At 37.8% G+C, this 24,088-nt stretch overlaps 1 protein-coding gene across 1 annotated transcript in view; it reads left to right on the top strand.

The window, feature by feature from the left end:
• The window catches only part of JARID2 (jumonji and AT-rich interaction domain containing 2), a 226,212-nt gene that overhangs the window by 166,802 nt on the left and 35,322 nt on the right, over window positions 1–24,088 (top strand). Inside the window, exons 5-7 of the mRNA XM_026699555.2 lie at window positions 8,355–8,531; window positions 12,193–12,422; window positions 20,442–21,477. Of these exons, the coding sequence (XP_026555340.2) occupies window positions 8,355–8,531; window positions 12,193–12,422; window positions 20,442–21,477 (1,443 nt within the window). The remainder of the gene's footprint in view (window positions 1–8,354; window positions 8,532–12,192; window positions 12,423–20,441; window positions 21,478–24,088) is intronic.

Below are 24,088 nucleotides of genomic sequence, written 5' to 3'. Positions count from 1 at the left end.
TGCAGTTTGTTCAGAACATCATCTCCTTTTTGTCACAAATTGATTTAGAAAAGAAGAGATGGGGAGAGGAAATATTCCATAGAAGGAAACAGGAAGGAAGGTATTTGCAGGACATAGAGAACTGCAAGAAAATCTCATCCTTCCACCTCCACCCACATCTCGGATTGTAACATTATGCTTCTACATAATGAGTTTTCTGGAAATAACTGCAGGAAACTCCCCCAAACTTCCGTCCAACCTTTTCAATTTCTTTCACTTATAGTACAATTACTGTGTATTCATCACGCATACAGCTATTTTTCTTAGAGGGGGAAAAACAGGTTGTGAGAGATTTAGAGTTTAGGCATGCAGTTCTCTGTTAGTTCGCCCATTTTAAATCCTTCCTCTCCTCCCTGGCATTTTTTCCCTATTGTATTCCAAATGCATGTGTTTAAAGTAATCATATGTTTAGAATGCTTTGTGGGAAAACAATGGGTGATGAAAAGGATGACACTAGGTTTTGTTTAGTCTGCCTTTTTTTTTTTTTTGCTTTGCTTCAGTGTTCTAAAGCCTGGTGGGTTCCAGAGGTTCCAGGGACATGAGTTAGTATCATCCTTAGCAACCAGCAGATGTGCTTCCCGGGGATATTTATTAAAGGCAGAAGGGTCAAAAAAAAATCAAGATGCCAACTTCCATCATGGGGTCAAAGCCCCAACTGTTTTTACATGCATTGCGGCTTTGATGTCAAAGGCATGGCCACCATCTTTTTTCTTCTCCTCCACAGATGACTCTCTGCTTAGGTGTCTGCAGGGGAAGGGCAAGAGTCAAATGACAAAAACAAGTATGTGCTGCAAAGACAGCAGGTTTACCCCTTTATAAATTTGCCATGACACCATACTCTGGTACAAAAGGGACAAATCTTATGTCAAGAGAATATCAAATGTTTCATTATTTTGGTGAAATGGTTGGATTTTGTGTATGTCTCTGCTCAACTTACTGGGAATTTTAACTGAAGTAGCCCCCAAGCATTGGGGGTGGGGTGGGGTGTCAGCAGAATGAGGAAGCTTAATCTGTTTCTCTAAAGAAGAACAAATAGCTAATTTATTTCAATCATGACCTGATCTTAGCTTGCATTCTCTGCAATAATGTAAGTAGCTGCTGATAGATATGGTTTACTGCTGGTTATTTGTAATAAGGTAGATGAAATATTCATTCACTATGCTAAAATACAATTTAAAATTCAGTTTTCAACTACAGGTAGTCCTTGGCTTATAACAGTTTGTTTAGTGACTGGTCAAAATTACAGTGGTACTGAAAAAGTGACTTAAGATTTTCCACACTTTTTTCCACACTTATGACTGTTGCAGCATGTGAGGGTCATGTGATCTAAATTCAGAAACTTGGCATCTGACTGATATTTATAATGGTTGCAATGTCCCAGATCATGTGATCACACCTTGCAAACTTCTGACAAGCAAAGTCAATAGGGAAGCCAGATTCATTAACAAATGTGTTACTAACATCTGCAGTAATTCAGTTAACAACTGTGGCAAGAAAGTCCATAAAATTGGTCAAAACTCACTTAACAAATATCTCACTTAGCAACAGAAATATTGGGCTCAACTGTGGTCATAAGCCAAGGAGTACCTGCATCCACACAAAGGGAAAGCCCCCCCACCCATGATATGTCAGTGATGCTAAAAGGGATATCTGAAATGAAAGTTGTCCAGTTCATTTTCATAAACTAAATTCAGAAGTGCAAATTATTTTCTATGTTTCAGAGAAGCTACTCAAATATATATGTATTACCTTCATTCTGACATGTTAATTATCATTATAGAAGTTTCCCAGAAGTTTTTGAGTGTTTGACATTGACTAGGCGGGGAGGGGAAGGACGAGCAGGGAGGGGCAGGGCCAGCCAGGGGCACAATTTGCCGCAGAATCATAACAACCGGTTCTACCGAACCGGTATGAACTGGTAAAATCCCACCCATGGGTTGACCCCACCCTCTTCTTTGTGACAGCCCCTTAGACATTGGAACACTGCTATCATGTCACCCCTATCTTCTTTTCATTAAACAAGACATACTCAATTCCTGCAACCATTCTTTATATGTTTTAGCCTTCAATCCCTAATCATCTGTGTTATTCTTCCCTGAACTCTTTCTAGAGTCACAACATCTTTTTTACATCCTGGCAACTAGATGCAATATTCCAAGTGTGGTTTTAACAAGGCAAGCCTTCCACGATGCTAACACTAAATATGATCTTGATTCTGTCCCTCTATTAATGCAGCCTAGCCTTTTTTCTTCTTTTCTTTTGGTCATTAATGATTTTATTTGCAATTTCCTGTGTTTTTTTCTGGGCAGATTCTAGATGATTTCTAGGTTCTCTTGGGAAGAAGTTCAGACCTAAGCAGAAAACCAATTGGCCAAAACATATACAACAAATATATATGCCTCTGTGTGTGTTTGTATGCGTGTATTTCAAGATTTTGATTAAAAGCCATGTAACCTGGCATTGCTTCCCAAATTAATCTCTGAAAGATTTTGCATTTTAAAGTATTGTAATCCCATCTCCAAAACACATACAAGTAGTTCTTCAAATTCCCACCCCAGCAACATGTTTCCTGTCTCCAAATATCCATAAGGGCCCCCTTAAGGAACAATAGGATCTGCTGCAGTTGAGTGCATTTTGAGCTCAGGTTAAATAAAGTTAAATCACCATAGTTAAAAAACAAACTGCAAGTGTATTGGAGCAGTTAAGAAAACATGTATAGCTAGATAGGGAAATTATTATTATTATATTTTCATGCTTTCAGTGTTTTTGATGTGATTCTACAATACCAAAATAAAAACCCCTTATATACCACTTCCAATATTATCTCCACTATTATAGGAAGAAAGGTTTAGATTAGGAATTTCAGAGATTTGTGTGTGTGGTTTCTTACATGCAATCTAAAATGATAAATTCCAGAAATAGCTTACCCACCTCTGGTAGAACAAGACTATGGAGAAAATTATTGCTGACAACTGTATCATACTGCGCTAAGATTAACCAACAGGACAGATTACTTTAATTCAGCTATAGTTAAAATATGTGTACCAGCCAATGGGAAAAGGAAAATGTAAGAGAGGGAATTCTTGAAATCAGTAATTACAACCAAAGAGACCCTAAAACAGATTTTCCTGTCTGGACCAGCTCAGCAACCTGAGTAATGAATACTTCAGTAATTGAAGTATTGTCCATTCAGTGTGCTTATTTTACATTGTATATTAACTATAAAAATGAGGGATTCCTATAAATGATATTGTATAAAATAATGCTAAAGGATATTTTCAAATACTCTTCAGCAATTTAATCGAGTTCCTTAGCGGTCATCAAAGGAGAGTTTGTCATCAAACCCAGCCTTAGTAGTAAAAAAATATTTTGCTAAAAACATAATCCTTTCATTTTCTTTCTTTCTTATTATTACCTCTGTTATTTATCTTTTCTCTGAGAGTGAAAATAAAGCTAAATTGTTCCCTTTAGCTGATTTCAATGACCACAGTTGGTCTATTCCTTATTTATTCCTTTCCTATTAAAAATAATAATAATCCCTAAATCCTGTCCACATGCCACTACCATAAAGAATAAACAATTATGACATGTTTTCTCTATTCCCACCAGCTGCTTTAGAGGGGTGGGGATAACATTGGGCCATATGTCACAGGCATAATTCTAGGCTGTCTAAGGTCCACTAGTAATATAAGACGGATGCTTTGAAGGGCAGGCAGAGTCCTTCTGCAGACTTTAAATTGACTCTCCTAAGAAGTGCTCTTGTTTATTGAGGCATAAGCAACTCTGCCTTCATGTTTACTGCAAAGGGCAAGCCTGTATGTTGTTTCTCTATTTCCTCTTGGAAATGATAGACCTGAGTACCATCAACCATATGGACCCTTTACCTCATACTGGCAAATGCAAAAGCAGCCTTTAAATAGATCAAATTTCTTTTGCAATGATATTTCTGGTCTTATCTGAATACTGAACGGAAGATAAGGCAACATATCTAGGATTTCCCATCGATATGTATCATCAAATGAAGTCTTTTGTCAGACAGGAGAATCCTTAATCCTTAAGAAATGTAGCCTTTGGCATTGGACATATTTATTAGTCAAACCAGAGGCCTCCATATCAAGATGTATCTTTATTCACTGGGAAGGCTTCGGTTGTTTTAGCATTTCGCAAGTGTATAGCTGAGCTGTATTTAATTATGAGAAGAAAGGAAGGATTAGAAACAAAGGGGAAGCTCAGCCATATATTTCATAGAAAAGAATCCAATTTTTCAAAAACCACAACCCAAATTACCCAGAAAGCTCTTGGACTGAAATAGCTTCTACTTAATTTATAATGTATCAACTTGATTTGTGCCCAGATTTAAAAAAAACACATTTAATTTGCACTTCAATAATTATGGTGAATGTTTTGTCTGGTATTCTTAGGAATAAATAGATACTGTATTATATTCTTGGTTTCATAGTTCTCCTTTAAAAAAAAAGTGCATCAAGCCAAGAGAAAAGGAAAAATATACTTGATGCAGTGACCAATATTTACATTTTCTGTATTTTTACTCGTATTTCCCCATTACTTTGCAAGTTGCTGGTTGCAGCTTGGTTTAATAAGAAATTCTGTGATTTGCTTTTAAATATTGTCTGGTGGGATTTATACCAGGCTGGCTTACATTTCATCTTTGTCATGGAGAAATCAAGATTTATACTGTTTACTTTTTATAATCTTGCCAAGAGGATATCCATTCTGTATGTAAGTTCAGCTGTATGTTTTATGGATTTATTACTTTCCATAAGTATTGCTGAAAACAACATTGATTTGATCTTGGGGATAGTTCAGATAACATAAATGCCTTTCAGTAATTTTTAACGTTTTAAATTTTTAAAAGTTTTTAAAGTTAAGATGAATATTAGTAATGTTAATTCTTACTCAGTAACAAGTGATATTTAATCATAGTAATCACACACTAGATTTTGAGCTAGTATCTCTTTTTCCCACTCTCCTTTCTGAATTAAAGTCTCAATCTCAAAATGTGTCATTCTCTCCCCCTTAATTTACAGGCCCACATTACAAAAGGCTTTGGATCAAACTGTAAATTATCTAGGTACTCTCAAGGCTGTGCCCAGAATCCTGGATTTCTTGGTTCTGTATGGGTGGGTGTAACATTGGACAGAGGGGATAACCTCAACTGAAAACTTTAATCATTCTACTGGCAGTTCCATAGAGGTTATAACTTTGGAATGCCTGAGCAGACTTTATGTCCCAGGGCTGGTTGCTTAAAATGTAAGTGATTGTATTTCTCAGCAGTGAGTGCTTTCGTAGTATGGTGAAAAACATGATTATTTTATTGAAATGTGGTTTACATTTCTGACATATGTGCCTAAAAACAAAAATCATAAACATTTGTTATCTCAAATGGCCTTCCAGACTAATGAAGGTAAGTGGCAAATAAAAAGGCCCCAAGATGCTCTCATATGAGAAATGATGATAGGTTCTTTGGCGTTTTTACCTTAAAGCTATATTGTAAATAATGTGTGCATCATTACACCTACGTTTTGGTACCTTATTGCATTTATTTGTTAGATTTATATTCCACCTTTCCTCCAGGAACACAAGATGGCATGCATATCATTTGTCTTATGAGTTGTTTTCCACCAGAACAGCTGTTGTATACTGGACTGAGACATAATTACCTTGTGAACGTCAGTAGTTGAGATTAGAGTTGTACCATTCTCTTACTAATTCTAGTTTAATACCTGAACCAATTACACTACATTGGATCTCCATTGTATCACAGTGGCCTCCATGTTCCAGATGTTCATGTTCTGTTCATGACGGACACAGTATTTTTATAGTATAAGGATGGGTATTTAGGAAAACCAAGAGGACTATATTAGAGACATATTCATTCATTCTTTGTTCAAAAATGGTCATAGGGAAGTTCTAAAATACGTATCTTCTTTTTCTATATATATAAAAGCAAAATATCACTCACGCATCATCACAAAATCTCCAGAACCATAAAGCCTACAAACTTTAAATTTGCCACGTATGTTCCTCTTGGCTTCTAGGTGCTCACTAAGAAAGGATTTTTCAAAATTACCATTCGAGCATTAGTATTTCGTATATTATCATTAACACACTCTGATGTAAGGAGTTTTACTCCCCCTCCCCATCTGAAAAGAACTCTGTTCCAAATGCAAAACACAAGCACAGGAGAGGAGTTTCAGTTTCACTTTTAGTTTCACAGCAGCAACCAGCTTTAGTACAGAACAGTTAAGCTAAGCCACTCCCAGGTTCCTTGCTGTCTCCTTGCTCACATAGCAAATACTATTTCAGTTTCCAAATTGCTGTCAACTCTCACACACGCTGACAAGACTCTAGCCAGATGAATACCGATGGATGCTTCTAGACAGAGGAAGATTCCCACCCCCTTATTTTCCTCCCCCAAAGCTAAACCTGACCACATAGTTTCGTAGTGAAGCACAGGCATCGAGCTAGTATGTATATATGTGAGTTCCATTAAAAATGATAAAGAGGATCTTAAATGCTTCCATCCCTACCATGAGATGTTTTGTGTCTTTTGGACTCCAGTTCAAGTGAGTTGGAAAACAAGAGTTTTTGAAGTGATGGAGTGCTGATAAGGTCATATGCTGTTTTCACAATTTAGAAAGAAATACTTTTGAGTCACATCAAAAGCATGCCCCCAAACTGCTCAGAAGTTGAATGGAGTCTTTAGCTGAGATGCAGAACAGTTTTCCAATTTAAAAATAGGAAAGATTAAGTTTCAGTATCAGTATGTGAGCAGAGGAGGAAGGTAAAAAGGTCATGATAGGCCAAATCCTGATTTTTTTTTTACATGTACATGTATAGTCCCATCTTGCCTTTTTGACTCCCCCATAAACAGCTCTGGGCAACCATGCCTATCACATGAAAATTTCCTTAACAAATGCATGTAGGTGATTCAGATAAGAGCTATGCAGAGGTGGTATTCAACCGGTTTGCACCACTTCGGGCGAACCGGTAGCGGTGATTTGGCATGGATTGCCAAACAGGTGGTGACTCCTGGCTGGCCATGCCCCCAACCCTGTTGCCTGGTTGCTCACTTCCCCTGGTCACTCTCCTAGATTCCCTACCATGTGGCAGCCATGGCGCAGCTTGGGCAGATGCCCTGTGGCTGCTGCACAGGTGCACTGCATATGCAGCTACCTCACTGCAGTGCGCATGCGCAGCAGCCCCAAGACATCTGCCCGCCCTCCCAGAGCACGCTTCCTTCTACCGGTGGACGCGCCTCTTCCAGCCCAGCCAGCCAGCAGGTGGATGGGCAAATGTCCTGGGAATTCTTGCTCCCCTTGTCGCGAGATGCCTGCAGCTGCTGTGTGCTTTTTTCTGTGTGGCTGGAGTTCCACCTCACCAAAAAAAGCACCCTGTTCTATGTGCCAGGCCCAGTAAGTCCAAGCAGCCAGCGCATAGAACGGGGCAGCGCCGGACCTTTGGAGAAGTCGAGTGAAGCCGGAGATCAGTAATTTTTGCTGCAAGAAGACTGCAACTGCCGCATGTTCTCCAGCACCACCAAAAAAAGTACAACATGCGCTGACCCATTGGAGAAGTGGAGCAGCAGCTATAGGGTTCTCGCACTGAAAAAGGGGTGGCTGGAGACTGAAAAAGTCTCCTCCAGCTACCTCTTTTGCAGCTCAAGAAGCCTCCCCCAACCGGCCGGCTGCTCTCCTCCTCCTCGACCATACAGAACAAACAGGCAGAGAAGGAGGAGAGCAGGCAGACTCTGCAGGCAGTTGCGATCTTTGGTCTTTTTTTTTTTGTCAGCCCAAGGGTGGAGGAGGAGGGGGAAGTTATGTAGGAAATTACCCTGTCTCTGCAGCAAGGTGCTGCACCACCTTGCCGAGTTGGCCATGACCACTCAGTCACATGACCACCAAGCCACACCCACCAAACAAGCCACGCCCACAGAATCGGTAATAAAAAAATTTGAATCCCACCATAGCTAAGTCCACATGTGAAAGACCTTCCCAGTTCAAATACTGCCATTTCTGTCTCTGTTCTTATATCTTTCCTTGACACACACAAATGAAGAGGCCACTGTTTGACCAACTTAAAGAAGTAGCTGAGTTTCATATTCAAACTTTTCATATTCAAACTTTTAGTAGCTGAGCTGAGTAGCTGAGTTTCATATTCAAACTTTTTCATATTCAAACTTTTGGGGAGCTTTGTTCATTTCCTTAAGCCCTTACTCTGTACTCCTCAAAAGGTTTGCTTTTAATAGCCATTTTGAAACAGCTGTAATATTTATGTCCCTGACTTGTTTTCAGGTTCTTCGGCCTTGCCCAGCAGCATGGTATACTTTGGAAGTTCTCAGGATGAGGAGGAAGAGGAGGAAGATGATGAAGAAACTGAGGATGCAAAAGTGACCACAAATAATGCTTCATCTTCTTGCCAATCTACTCCTAGGAAAGGGAAAACACAAAAGCAAGTTCCTAATGGACATGGTATGTATTTGAATATTGAGTTGGAGTGGAGAATATTGATGATGAAAAAGACAACCAAAGCAAAACTAGAGTTCTCTCTTCTGCCCAACATCTCGCATTTATGATACATGTAACCAATGTTAGTCCTATTGGAAATTATAGGAGTTGATATCCAGCATACATGAAGGGCAACCAGTTGGGGGTCTGCCTGAAAAGCACCATTTTGACTCAAAACAAATGTCCTATCTCTGTAAAACCTGATTTATCCTTCTGAGGTGGATAAAATGAGGACCCAAATTGTTGGGAGCAATATGCTGACTCTGTAAACTGCTTAGAGAGTGCTGTAAAGCACTATAAAGCGGTATATAAGTCTAAGTGCTAGTGCTGTAATGTCTAGGTGTGTCCTGTCTGCTTCAGAATCACATTTTAATGGTTTCTTACAGAATTTTTCTTTTCTATTGAAAATTAAATCGGAACAAAAAAAAAGGTTAGTGTTGATGTTGATTAGACATACAAGCAGCATTATATTCATTCCAGATTTGGTATTGTGTCTAATTGCTAGGTTAGTATACCAACACTGGCACTAATACAGCCTACACTTTTTAGGCTTAAATCCCATTATTTCTTTGCAAATCAGCAGAGCTGCCTTAATCACAATGCACTTTCTTCACGTGACCTTCATGTCATATCCAGATAAATTGATCAATGCCTTGTCGGTAGAACTTGAAAAATGTATTTGGCATTGAGTAGCTGAAAGTCCTAAACTGTAACTGCCAGAGTGAAATAATACCTGGGTCACTATCTCCCACAAAAGTCATACATATTCTATTGACATTGGCAGCTCCTTCGCAGTAAATCAGTTCTGTGCTCTTTCTCTAGGACTCAATGATGAATTCTCCTGCCTTTGCCCCTCTGCCTTACTTTGTAGTGTCCTGACTAGGGGTTGCCTAGTCAGCTTCTCTCATCAAAAAGAAATGTTTCTTTTCACGACTTATTTCTTTGAAGAGAAATAAATCTTTATGGGGCTGTTTCCTAACTTGCTTAGTTTCTGAAGCCAGCTTTCCTTGATTCGTGTAATTAAAGTAGGAAATGTTGGTTTCATATCTCTCAGTTCTATTCTGCAAGAGGTTCTCTTTCTAAAGAATTACTAGGAACAGCCAACTTTTTTCATAATCCAAATGCTTCCTTCCTCTAATTATTGGAAGTTTATCAGGAGAAAAGTTTCCCATTATGTTTTTCTGTTTCATTTTTGTTAATTTGAAAGAAGAGAACAGCTAACTTTGGCGGCCTGTTGTTTTGTTCTGTTCTTTCTCTGATGGAAGAATGGATTGCAGTGGAAATTGTGACTCTGAATTTAAACATACATAAAATCCATTCCAGTGATCTAGTTAAAGTAAAAAAGATGGAAATACAGGTAATACTCAACTTACAACAGTTTATTTCATGACCATTCAAAGTTACAACCATACTGAAAAAAATGACTTATGACCATTGCAGCATCCCCATGGTCACATGATAATAATTTGGATGCTTGGCAACTGGCATGTATTTATGGCAGTTGCATTGATCTCGGGGTAATATGATCACCTTTTGCAACCGTCTGACAAGCAAAAGTCAACAGGAAAGCCAGGTTCACTTAACAACCTTGTTACTAGTTTAACCGTGATTCATTTAACCACTATGTCAAGAAAGGTCATGAAATGGGGCAAAATTCACATATAAACTGTCTTGCTTAGCAACAAAAAATTTGAGCTCAATTGTGGTTGTAAGTCAAGAACTACCTGTATTTAATTGCTTAATTATTAGAATAAGGTACAATGGAAAGTGTTTGCAAAAGAGAAGGCAAAGTTGGTGCAGGTTGCAAAAAATATAGGATCCAAATGCAAATTGTAGTAAATTCTGTGGTTTAACTGAATTACTCAGAAATAATGATATGGTTTCCATATAATTGACAGGTTGATTTATTGTATAGATAATGTTAATCATTAAATGACATTGCTTCACAGCAGCTAATTATCTTTATTACATAATGATCTTTAATAATGGCTTCACTGGCAGTATGTTCATTGATTTTAAATTTTGGGGATTCAGAAGTAAAAGACAAACAAAGCAAAGCAGCACTGGTTAATAACTATTTTTGCCTTGCTTTTGAATATTCAGAAAAATCACATTATTTTTTCCTATTTAACTGCTTCAGCTTCCTGCCCAGTTGTGGTTTTCACCTATCATTTTTCAAAAGCTGCTGCTACTGCTATTTCTAATTTTGTTTGCTTGTCACTTCACCGTGTTGAGAGAGCATTAATTGGCTGGCATGCCTATCTTAACATCAGGCGTGGGATTCTACCAGTTCGCACCTATTCGCTAGAACCAGTTGTTAACATTCTAAGCAGTTCGGAGAACCAGTTGTTAGAAGAAATTATTGGCCTAATCCTGTAAGGAAGGCAGGAAGGAAACATTCTGGTGTTGCTTACAGAAACTGCCTCTCCGTTAACCCTTATTACATTCTTGGCAGGACTAGACTTCCTGTCTCAGGAACTTCTCTGGAGTTTTTTTCCCCCTCCTTCTCTGGTACTTTGCTTGTGTGGAGTGACCATTTAAAGTTACAATGGCACTGACAAAAGTGACTTATGACCATTTTTCACACTTACAACTGTTGCAGCATTCCCACAGTCATGAGAGAAGAGGAGATGCGTGCCTCGATGTGAGTGATATTGAGTTGGCCACACCCAGCCAATAACATGACCACCTAAGCCATGCCCACAGAACCGATTGTTAAAAATTTTGAATCCCACCCCTGCTTAATATCATCATGAGTATATTTTGTAGCCATTGGAGTGGGAATGCCAATCATAGCTCTGTCCTTGTAAGGATGAATAGAATGTTTGAACTGAGCTTAATATGTTAGCAATTCCAATTTTCTCTTTGTTGTTTTACGTGTTCTCACAAATAAATGCCTGCATCCAAAAGGTCTAAGATAGAACCACTGAAACAAGTTGCATACTATTGGGGGATTTTCAATCTTTTATTATTCTGGTGTTCTTTTTTCTAGGGGAATTTTATACTAATACTTATCCTTGTTTGGCACAGGATGAAAGTACTTTATAATCCACAGATATGATTATTGTCCTGTGTGCAGATCTTCTCTGGGATATAGGTTGAAATGATTAAAGGTAGTCCTTAACTTATGACCACAATTGGGATCATAAATTCTGTTCCTAAGCAAGGTAATTTTAAGGGAGTTATGCCATATTTTATAACTTTTTTTGACCTGCTTGTTAAGCGAATCACCCAATTGTTAAGCAAATCTGGCTTTCCCCATTGACTTTGCTTGTTGAAAGCCTGCTTGGAAGGTCACAAATAGCAATGGTGGTTGTCAAATTTTCATCATGTGACCATGGGAATGCTGCGACAGTCATAAGTGCAAAGCCCAGTCATAATATTTTAAATGGTGTTATAACTGAACAGTCACTAAAAAAATGGTTGTAAGCTTAAGGACTACCTGTATCTGTTTCTAACTCTGTGTGTCCTATTGTGATGCACTAGTGAGATTTATTTATGTCAAAGTACTGATCAATTGCAGAAGCTAATAGTGATAGTATTTTCTGTTTGAAATAGAATTAATTTCTCTCATACACTTACCAGTTTTTTCTTTTTCTTGTTTTTCCCCGCTTTCCCTGTCCAGTCTTCAATGGATCCAGCAAATCAGTGAAAGAGCGGGAGCCTATTCAGAAACAAAAAGTCAAAGACACAGTGCCAGCAAAGGAACGAAACAGTGAACACAGGTCTGAGAGTCGAAAAGACCAAGCTGCTGCTAATCACCATTCTTCAACAAACACGGGCTTTTCCACAAAAGGGCTCACTGCTAACAACCACCATACCCTTCATCATTCGGCTCAGGATTTAAGGAAACAGGTATTGTGTGATAAATCAGTTGGGGTAAAGTGGTATCAGTTTATCTTAAGAACCACTCCTGGCAAAGATTGAGTGGGTTTGAGAGGTACACTGTGAAATAGAGTGATTTTAAAGTCACTGAACTTTTTTTCAGTTCCCCTTTTTGATAGGGCTTACTATAATAAATAGCCATTGAAAAGGTCTTGCTTTTCTGCAAGAGGTTGTTGATCATCCTACCCAAAAGCTGCATTCTGCATAAATTATACATCATTGTCTTCTATTTTTTGATGTATTGTTTAATTTATTTTTTAGGATTCTACCCTGGCTTTCTGCCAGGAACTCAAGATGGTGTTCCTAGGATTCTCTCCTTTACTTATTCCCCACAATACCAAGCTTAGGGTGGGGGTACAGTACATTGAGAGATGATTGGGTCAAAACCAACTCAGGGAGTTTCAGCAACCAAAAACAGACTCAAATAAGCATCTCCTCGAAGCTAAGGTAGTGTGTCAATCACCGATGCAAGGTTTACAAAAACATTTGAATTTGGGAAAGACAGGACAGCTGTGATAAACATATCATCCCCATCTGATAAAAAAGGGTGGGCATGCTATAGTGAATAAATAGATCAGAATTCCTGATGATTATTACAGGCTTTGTCATTTTATTTCAATTTTATTGAGATAAATCAAGAGAAAACCCTTCATCATTCTATGCTGGATTTCATATCAGCCTTTAAGACAGAAGGGCCCATTTCTCTAGAATATGTTTCCCTGACTTGTGTTTCTTTTGTAATGACTGCTTTTTCCCCTCTCTGTGACATAAGGGTTCTAATCTCTAATACCTCCCTGAACTAACTGAGCCTAAAACAAGGCTTTGTTTGGCTGATGTTTGTTCAGCTGGAAAAGACTAGGAAATATCTGCATGCTTTTGACTCTTTGCCAGTTGGCACCCTTAAGGTAACCTCCCCATCTGTATTTAGCAATTAGGCCAGGAATCCCAGCCCGTCTTTTGTCAGTTGGTATCTTTTCTGCTTAGCTGTCTGTAAATGTAAATCAAAATTGACAGACATAAAGCCTCAGACACAGGAGCAAGAAAGATTGATTTAAGACGGTTCAGGTGAACTTTCCTAGCAGTTTTATGTGCTAAGTATGAGTGCCAGGGTCAAATGTGTGTCTCACCCCTTCCAACGTTTCCTCATCCCTTGGTTGACACTTGATTCTCAGCTTGTGTTGTACATTTGGAGTCCTCTTTTATGTGAAAATCAAGGAATTATAGTTTTGTTTCAGTCAAACCTGGATTGGATTTGTGTGATAACCAATTAGTTTGTTAACTGCTTTAAAGAGCTATTAAACGGGAATTGTTTGGCTTTAGATGTAATGAAAAATATGAATGCTAACCATAGATGAAACCAGGTGATCAGTGAGAGGCCAAAGAGAAGTCCTTGACCTTCATGCCCATTCGTGGTTTATGAAATCCAGCATAAACATTCAAACTTAGTCCTAATGTTCACTGCCTTGTACTTTTGTTGTTGTGCTTCTTAAGTTGGTGAAGCAAATGTGACAATGAAATTTCTCCACAAGACCCACAATGAAATTGGGTCTTTAAGCCATAGAAATGCATAAGACTTTTTATTCTTTCTATTGTGAACATATTTCTTTTCTGAAATGGGACAAGAGGAGATAATGCAGAGAAAGGTTTATACACCAAAAACACAATAGGGGCAGAAGAAAGTGCACAAGACAATCACTGAAGTGGAAAAAAAGTGACCCCAAATATTTATACTTTTTTCTTGTCACAGATGACAAAGCCATTTTATTAGACTGAGAAGGTTTCTTTTATTCTCAGCATAATTTGAAAAGTATGAAATATCCAGTTTTGAATAATACTTCAAAGTATCTACAGATTTTTCCCCCAAGACTGAATGGTAGGAAAGAAATAAACGGATAAAGCAGAAAATGAAATACTGTGCAGTACGATGGTAAGGCTTTTAAAAACTGAGTATAAAAAACTTTCCATCGCTCATATAGAGTCATTCTTAAAGTTGAGGGATTTTTAACATTCATTTGGAATGAATGAAGGTTGTCTTGCATTCATTTCTTTTCCAGATAGGGATATTAGCAAATGTTACTATAAAATTATAATATATTGTAGTATTGCTGCCTTAAACATATGAACTCTTTTTTATTGTCATACTAATTTTTGATATAATATCTATATGAGTTCCTGGATCAGTTTACATTAGAACTATTGTAATGAAAAGGCTCTTTTTTCAGCACAAGTAGGTACACGTATAAAGATATATAATGTTAGCATTAGTTCTTAGCCACTTTATTTAAATTGTGGAATAAATGTCAACATATTTTATCCCAAAAGAGATTTTTCTCTCTCTCTCTCTCTCTCTTAGCTCTGGCCGTCCAAACCTTTTCTGTTTTTCTGTTACATATTTTATGTTTTGGTGGATGTGCATATTTGTTTCTTCTGTTCTGATATAAATCTCTGCTATTTACATGCTTTCTCTCCCCTGCTGTCCAGTCCCTTTTTCAATCACTGTGGTAGAGAGGTTGGGAGTTGGGAAGTCTAAAGCATTGGTGGCCTCTGTTGGTTATTCAAACAGTAGTCAAATGTTGTTTCAAAACTGGGTTGACATCTTGGAAAAAAATTCAAATAAGTTAATATTAATTCAGTATTTTTAAACCGTGTGTGTGTGTGTGTGTGTCAGTGGTGGGATTCAATTTTTTTTTTTTTACTACCGGTTCTGTGGGCGTGACTTGGTGGGCATGGCAGGGGAAGGAGACTGTAAAATCTCCAATCAGAGGTGGTATTTGCCAGTTCTCCAAACTACTCAAAATTTCCAGTACCAGTTCTCCAGAACCGGTCAGAACCTGCTGAACACCACCTCTGGTCTGTGTGTGTCTGTGAATCTGATTGTGACTGTGGAAAGTAGAAAACACAGTTTTATGTTTGTGAATGTGTAGCGATTCTTAACTCATTAGCTGGCGTGGGTGTAACAAGTGATAAAATCTAATGATTAATCACTGTTACTTTTTACAATTCAACTAACTTCTTTCTTATGTGCTCAGTGTAAGCACTGCCTCGGGATGGAACTCTGACTCTAGAACCTCTATGGTGATCCTGCGCATCGGGGAGTGCAGCCATGTTATTAGACTGGCTCACAAAAGTTGTGTGTGTTTGATTAATGGGGGGGAGACATGTCAACAGTAGAAAGGTAAGAAACTGCCTACCACAATTGCTTTTGCTTCCTTTGATATCAGTTCTTTAGCAGAGTATTTAAAGGTAATTATGAGCAAAATGCAAAATTTGTAAACAATGTAACATCTGGAACCTACTATTATAATTGGATATATAGTTGGGTCTTTTTTAAAAAAATGTTTTTCTTTCTGGAATGAAGCCCTTGGTTCAGCTTAATACAAATACTGTGGAGTCCTTGGACCCCTCTAAGCTTGATTGTTTTCTTGCAGATATTTCACAACCGAACTAGATAACATCATCAAAGCTAAAATAAAATGGGATTTGATCTCTATTTATATATAGTGGCTGCCCTAATAGTGTTGATGGGAGTGATGTTTTCCTCTTGGTGCTTCCTTGATTAGGCTGTCCTTTACTGTAGACAAACCTCCACCAAGGAATAACTTCTTTCTGCATTAACAATAGCAATAGCACTTAGAGGAAAAGTGATATAAAATGTTATATAACGTAGAGTTATACACCACTTTATAGTGGTCTAAGGCAGAGTCATCATATTGCCCTCAACAATCTGGGTCCTCATTTTACCAACTTGGAAGCATGGAATAAGGAATTAACCAGACCAAGAATAAACAGTACCCAAACAAGAAATAACCAACTTAGACAAATAACAGCCTAATTAAGGATCTATTTTAAAAAAAAACTCCCACCAACACTTACTTGCCCAGCCACAGAAAGCAAACCCCATTCCCTTCTAGCACTGATGATGTTACCTAGTTGGATGAAACGTCTGCAAGAAAACAACCAAACTCGCAGAGCACCAAGAATTCTGCAGCTCAAGCTTTAGGTATAAATATTCTTTTCTATTGGCATTAATATTAATAGTCAAGCAATCGAAAATAAGATTTTTATAATCTGAATGAGACCCATTGCTCCTTCTGCTTGATCTATAGAAGCATCTTTTCGGAGACAGGCTTTCAGACAGGTTATTTTGTGCCTTATAAAGTAAAATACTGGTTCATATTTAGCTACCTAGTATCATTTTTGGATTGGAAAAAATCTGTTTAGAAACAAATTAAGGATTAAAATATATATGGACAGTTTTAGAAGATAGAAGACAATATATTTAAAAAGATTATGCACTCATGCAGTTTCATAGCTGGCTCAGAAAGATCCAAGCTGGAGGTATTATTTAGGTACTTTTTAGGGACCAAATTAGTTATGATAGGTTGCAATTTCTAATATTTCCCCTACAATACCGTGCATTTTTATCTTGGCAGTTTTATTATAGATTGCATTTGTCCAATGATTTAAGGAGATTACATTCATGAAGAAGAGTTGTCATAAGGAAGATTTCCCATCCACCATCATCACCACCACCCAAGTGTTGGAAAACACAGCCGTTTTAAAGATGGCTGTGGCTTGAATTCATAAAAGACTTCTAAAGAAAGATTTTTTGCTTGTTTGTTTGTTTGCTAATTTGTTTTTAAGGAACCGATACTGTTCCTCGGAATTCTGCTAAAATAATCCCTTTCCTAAGCTTATCTGTATTTCACTGTTCTTTACACTTGGCTGAGTCTTTTAGTTTTTGGCTTTATTTTCTTTCTTCACAATTGTCTTCTCTCTTCTCCCCAGTCACATGTGTTCCTCCTTTTATTTTGCTTCTCAGATGCTTATCTCCAATTTGGTCTTTCTACTTCCATTTCTGACTAAAGTTGCTCTCGCACAATCTTTTTTCCTCAGATATAGCCATTTATTCTCTATGATTCTCTCCAGGCTCTCTCTTCATGAGCCAAATGTACTTCAACTTGGCTGCTATTTGATTCCCTATTGTCCCTTTTTCCCAGACTTATTTTTTTAATGTCTTATTTCTCTATTTACTGTTGTAACCCTGTTGTGCATAAATGTTCTTCACAAAAGCTTAGCCATCTGAACCTGTTAAATATTTTTGTCAGTATCTATTAAAGGTTGTGAGCAAGCTTCTTCAAAAGACTTTTACTGAACAATCATCTTGTCTCATTCACAGAATTTTATAAAAACTCAATATGGCATTGTGATCCATTTGTAATCTGGTTTTATTCTCTTATTAAAGCAAAGCAAAACTGAAATACAGTTAATTAATGTTAACCACTGCTACTCTTACCTGTTTAAAAAGAAAATTCCTTTGGAAATAGTGGATCAAAGGGATCTTTCAAATGTATGAAAAGGGAATGAGAGTTCAGAATGTGGAGAAGTTTTTCATTTTTCTAGCTGGGTTTCCAGAGTAGGAAAATAATAGAGACTTACTTTTTCATAATTTTATTAGAAATAAGGCTGCAACTTTCCCTTTCCTGATGAAATGCTCTTCAAAAAGAATTCTAAACATGTTCCTAGAAAAAAAAATAGGATACTAAATTGGTGATAAGGAAAACTTCAAAATACTGTGTAAAGAAAAAATTATGTATGGCATCCATTAAGTAAGACACTGAAGAGGCAGTACTATTCACTCAGCTATGTTGCATCATTGTATAAACAGAAGCTGCAGTGGCAGAAAAATAACATTATTCCTCTTTAAGTATGGACAGTCAAAGGATTTTTTTTTCAGGAGTAGGAGTCCTTTGCCTGGCTGCATTCTGAATTATTTACGTTCCCTACTCCTGCAGCATATTTGGGAAACTTGTTCATGAGCAACAATGCACTCACTGAAAATCTAGAGAGAACTGGAAAAGAACTGCAACAATTAGATTTCACTAGGTTTTTTAAAAAAATTATGCTTTTTATTTACTAAATTCTGAGGAATGCTAATTCTAACCCTAATTTATATGAAACATAATCTAATAAACTCTTCCTTGTCTTATTCTCATACTATCCAATATATTGTATGTGCTTAATGTAGCCACTTTCTTGGACCAGACAGAATCTGAGATGGGTTTTTTTTCCTGAAAGTTTGTTATGGAAAGTTATGGATCAAACCCGAAGACTGTGGTTTCATCATATCTGTTATAAAATAATATCAGACTACAGTAAAACTCAGAAAATAGAAAATGCAGAAAGGGTTATAGGCCGGCCACCAAATCTAGGAATTAAGAATGGTAAAGCAGCATTACGTACGAATATTTTGAGATCAGCTTTCTGCTAAAAGGAGTTAGATTTAATTTTAAAATCGTTTCCAGCTTTCTTTTCTCTTTTAGACTTGAGTTTTTATGTTTTTGTTATATGCCTATGATTTAGCAAACATTTGAACAAGAACATCTTTCTGGTAGTACCCTGGGATTGTTTTATGTGCAGGTTCTCATCACTTGAAAGCAAAATTATTTCCACTTAAATGTTTGTGTTGCTGCATCAAATTTATATACAGTTGGAAGAAACAAACGAAGTAATCTAATCCAGTAGTCTTCTCAGTGCAGTCTGCACTAATCTTGTCATTTATTTTATACAGTGTAAAACAGCACACAATTTTTTTGTTTTAGTAATTTGATACATGTACAGAAGTACAGTTCTCTACACTAACCTCGCTTACTTTCACATAGAGAAAATAAGGTAATTTCACAGAATTTCAAATACCTTTGTCCAAGGTTTTATTATATTTTTTCTTTCTAACTTACCTTGGCAAAGCTAGACATTGATCAAATACTGGAGAAATTAAATTAAATATTGTGAAAAATTTAAGAAAAATTAATCTCAACTGATTCCCAGAGATCTTACTGGAACTTCTGGCTAAGGATTGTAATAATTGCAATTCCAAATTATTATTAATACAAGGTAAAACTGCTTTGATATCAAATTTGTTGAGCAATATAAAATAATAACAATTGCACATATCATAACTATTGATCAAATGTTCAGTATATAATTTTAACATGTACCTCCTGAGATCATTGTAGAAGCTGGATCATTCAGAGCCAGACTAATCTCTTGGGTGCATATTAGATATTATTTCCTTGCAGTACTAAATATTGTATCCTAGTTATGAATGCTTATTATTTTATGACTAGTTTTAAATTATGATAGAAGATGGATATGAGATATTTTCCTTTAAAGTTGCCTTTAGCTTGTTGGTTCTTAATCCCTAGTCAGACAATCAGACCTATGTCTCATAGGTGACAGATGATGGATACAGCACATAAATATTAGAAAACAAGTATTGAGTGGAGAGAGATAAAATTTATGCATTTATATGTGTGATCTTGCGCAAACGCAAAACAGACTTAGATTATTTTTAACTTGGAATAAATTACAACTTTACTTCATCCTAGTTGTTATTCATTCTACTGCCTTGTCATTCCTAATGTTATTATTATCACTAATTTAGACTTGCCCTAAATATTATATTGTTTTGGAAGTTTTAAGTACTTTTGAGATGCCTCTATATATACATAAATTGTTTTATAACAGTAGGATACAGAAAAGGCAAAAGGAAACATGGCAGCACATATTATATATTCACAAAATCCAAACAACATTGGATCCATTCTAGAACCAAACCATGATACAAAATCTTTGCATAGTCCCACTATCTAGCAGTGCTAAGAAACAGAAGCACTGTCTCATTCACTGGGGATCATTAGAGGCGTAAAGATATGCTCACAATTCATGCTGTTTTCTTCTATAGTTTCACTCCTAAATTTATTTTTAAAAAAGCATCTGATACTGCTGTCTACTAAGCAAAGTCTATGACATAACAATAATATCTAGAGCCATTTGTTGTAACTAAGTGTATGTGTTTTTTTCCCCAAGAGGCTTGTAAGAGAGGTGAAGCCTTCAAGGTTTATTGTGTATTCATTGACTTATCTAGTATTCATTGATTTTTCTTTTTTCTCTCTCCTTCCTGCTTTCTGATATTCCTGGCTTCTCCAGGTTTCAAAGGTCAACGGTATCACTCGAATGTCAACTCTGAGTGCAAATACAGCCAGTGCCAAAAAGATGAGAGACGTCAGACCTTCACCGTCCAAAACTGTGAAGTACACTGCAACAGTGACTAAGGGAACTGTCACATACACCAAAGCCAAGAAAGAACTGGTCAAGGAAACCAAACTAAATCACCACAAACTCAGTACACCTGTCAACCATACAATCTCAGGGAAAATGGAAAGTAGCAATGCAAAAACCCGTAAACAGGTGCTATCCCTTGGAGTGACCAAGCCTAATAATACAGCTATTAATGGTGTCAAGGTCAATGGCAAGTTGAACCAAAAGACATGCACTAAGGAGATAGGGAGGCAGTTGAGGGAAGGGCTGCGCAATTCAAAAAGGAGGCTGGAAGAAGCGAACCATATTGACAAAATACAGTCACCCATCAAGAAAGTGAAGGGCACCACCAATGTGACCGAAACCCCAAGCAAAAAAACAGCATCCATGGAAAGACCTTTGCTGAATGGCCACGTGAAAAAGCCTGGAAGTCAGGAAGTGCCACAGAAGAGTCTGGAAAGGAATAGGCCGAAAAGAGCTGCTGCTGCTGGGAAGAACACGCCAGGGAAACAAGCACATAGCAAAACAGAAAATGCCTCCTGTGAACATTATTCTACCTCTCAAACAGAGTCCTTGCACAAGCCACATGACTCAACAGGGAAGCACGAGAAAGGTAGCATCAAGTCTGGGTGGGCCACGATGGAAGAGATTCCTATTCTCAGGCCTTCCCCCAAGGAGTTCCATGACCCATTGATATACATTGAGTCAGTCCGTGCTCAGGTTGAGAAGTATGGAATGTGCCGGGTGATCCCTCCTCCTGACTGGAGGCCCGAGTGCAAGCTGAATGAAGAGATGCGGTTTGTGACCCAGATCCAGCACATTCACAAACTCAGCAGGCGCTGGGGGCCCAATGTGCAGCGTCTGGCCTGTATCAAGAAGCACCTCAAATCTCAGGGCATTACTATGGAAGAGCTTCCACTCATAGGTGAGTCCCTTATTCACAGAGGCTTTTTGTTGCTCTTTGGGGCAAGCAACCATTTTGATTTATGCTGAGATTAATCGTCAGCAAACACAAAGCAGTGGTAGAGGGTAAGCAATAGATTTCCATGCCATTCCATACAGGGCAGTTCTCTTCAGAGCAAACATACTCAGATTTCTAAAGTACGTTATGTTATGGCTTGAGAAGATATAGTGATCAGATATGTATGTAATAAAATAGCCCTTATCTACTCTACATTTGAATCTTAGGGGGTTCCCAGGGAAGCTATCTGGATCAAAAGCATATAATTATTCCCCCCCCCATCCCCATATTTAACTTTTCTCTTCTCATGAGAAAAATTGTGTTCATTTTAAAATGAAGTTCCTTCTAATTTATCCTGGTCGTTTCTTAAAGAGATTTCTAGTTGGATACTTGAGTGATTGAAATGATTATTTTCAACGCTTCCTAGGCATTTGGCAATTTTTGATGATAAGTAGTTACCTATTCCAGTGTTGCAAAATGTGGACTTATTTGTCTTTTGCAATGAGTAATGAAAAGGAAAAGAACCTGCACTTTCTTTGTTTCTGAGACATATGATAGCAAAAAGTAGAATTTTGTAGGAACAATAATTCATTTGAAAATGCCTTGTACTATTTAAAAGGTATTTTATCTTTCATTCCTAAGAGTTTAAGAATTAATGTTTTTGAGCTCCTTGGCTTGCAGTGGCAATTGGGGCTGGAATTTCAGTGTTTTGGTGAAATACCACATCTCATAGCCTTGAGATGTGCACAGTGAGTGTGGCAGAATTGGTAAAGCCGCGTCTGCTTAAGGGTACTTGCCAGGTTGAACTGGAAGGAAGCAGGGAGGAAGAATGACCAGCAATGTGAGACACTGGGTGCATGCTAGAAGTGCTCCTGAAGAACCGTTCTGTGGGTTTCAGCATGTTGGATGCTGCTAGCCCTTCATGAAGCTTTGCAGGAAGAAGTCTGGCTGACAGCGAGCGGAAGGTCTTCCCCTTACTGAAGCTCACAAACTGCTTTTCCAGGAATGCTTCCAACACGAGCTACAGAGTGCATGCTGCCCCTCTGTGTACTACACATTCCTCCAATTCTGCCGCCATCGCAAACAACACCTCCCATACAACCTCCATCTTAATCCAGGGAGCCAATGCCAGCTCTACTCCCTCGCCTAACAAGGGAGAGTGCCACACCTTGCTGTCTCTGCCTCTTTCTCAGCTGAGCCTGACAAGTTCCCTTCAGCAGATGAGGCCTTGCCACCCTGATGTGTTTACCATTCACATCTCGGAGCTGCATACTTGCCTAGCTTTTGGATTTGGGGGCAGCAGCAGGAGGAAGATGCCAAAGGTCAGTGAGGGCAGCTGTGGCAGCAAGGTATATGGCAGAGTTCAGGGCATCTGAAAGGACAGAGATGAGAGAAAGATAGGTGACTGGGAGGAGTTGAAGCGATCATGTGACCATGGGAACTCTTTAACAACCATAACTTTGGGGATCAGTCATAAGTCCATTTTTTTCTAGCACCATCATAACTTCAAACGGTTGCTGAATGAATGGTCATAAGTCAAGGACTACCTGTAAGCTTTAAACAGTTAGATAGGTTGACAGAAGTGTAGTTAGCATGATCAAGTTTTAGGATTTTATCCAATATGCTACTTTTATTTTTAAGAATCTGTTGATTTTGGGAATACAAAAGAAAATATTGAACACAGGCTTATGTGAATATGAATATGAAGTAGATTTTTAAATTAATGAAAGATTGTACTGGTAATAAATTATAATTAGGAACTTTTTAATTAAGTATAATTAAAGCACCAGTTTATAATCTCACGGTATATTTTTAAAAGACATTTTTTGTGAGATGTGCTGTTTGTAAATATAATCAATACTGTGATTTATCAAGTGGGAGCAGATAGTTACCATTTTAAATGTTTAGTTAATAGAATTTATTGGGCTTCTGTTAAACCTGCTCATGTGTGTGCTTAGCATTACTGACTTCATTCAGAGGAACTTTGAATCTGGAGAATGCCACAGTTTTGAGCTATGAGAATTTTGAGATGCGCTACCACAGGAAAGCTTGTCCAATTGCCAACTGGCTACTGTAAGGGACATGGCCAGTTAGAAAACCAAAGGACTGGTGTGCAGACCATTAGTTGGAGACAGGCAAGCTTGCCAGCTTCCCAGTTTGTTTCTGTATACAGAATCTAAAAAGGAGTGGATCAGGGAGCCAGAATGCATGGGTCATGCTCTTTCAGTTTAGCATGCTTAGAGTGAGCTGGCATGATCCTTGGATTCTTGTACATCCCCATTCACTTCGGGTAAAGTTGTGGAAAGGAAGATAGAAATGGTTGGTTTCATCCTAAATTCAGTGTGTGTTACCACACTTTGTGATTTATTTACTAGTATTTGTTAAAATAAGTCAAAACAGTCCAAGTTTGACACTGGCTTGTTTCTTCATGTATCAGACAATAACATAGTGTTGGATGATGTCCCTGAACCATGATACAGTTTTGTTTACCACCGTCAATTGAATGGAAACTTCAACTGCAACAGAATCCTTTGTTTTGCAGCCTTGCTAGAGAAGGGAAGCAGATGTGTAAGAC

This window comes from Pseudonaja textilis, chromosome 3, assembly GCF_049901715.1.
Source record: "Pseudonaja textilis isolate UNSWEBS1 chromosome 3, rPseTex1.2, whole genome shotgun sequence".
In the NCBI taxonomy this organism is placed as follows: domain Eukaryota; kingdom Metazoa; phylum Chordata; class Lepidosauria; order Squamata; family Elapidae; genus Pseudonaja; species Pseudonaja textilis.
The sequence above is the reverse complement of the archived record's forward strand: the minus strand, read 5'-3'. Positions and strand labels throughout refer to the sequence as shown.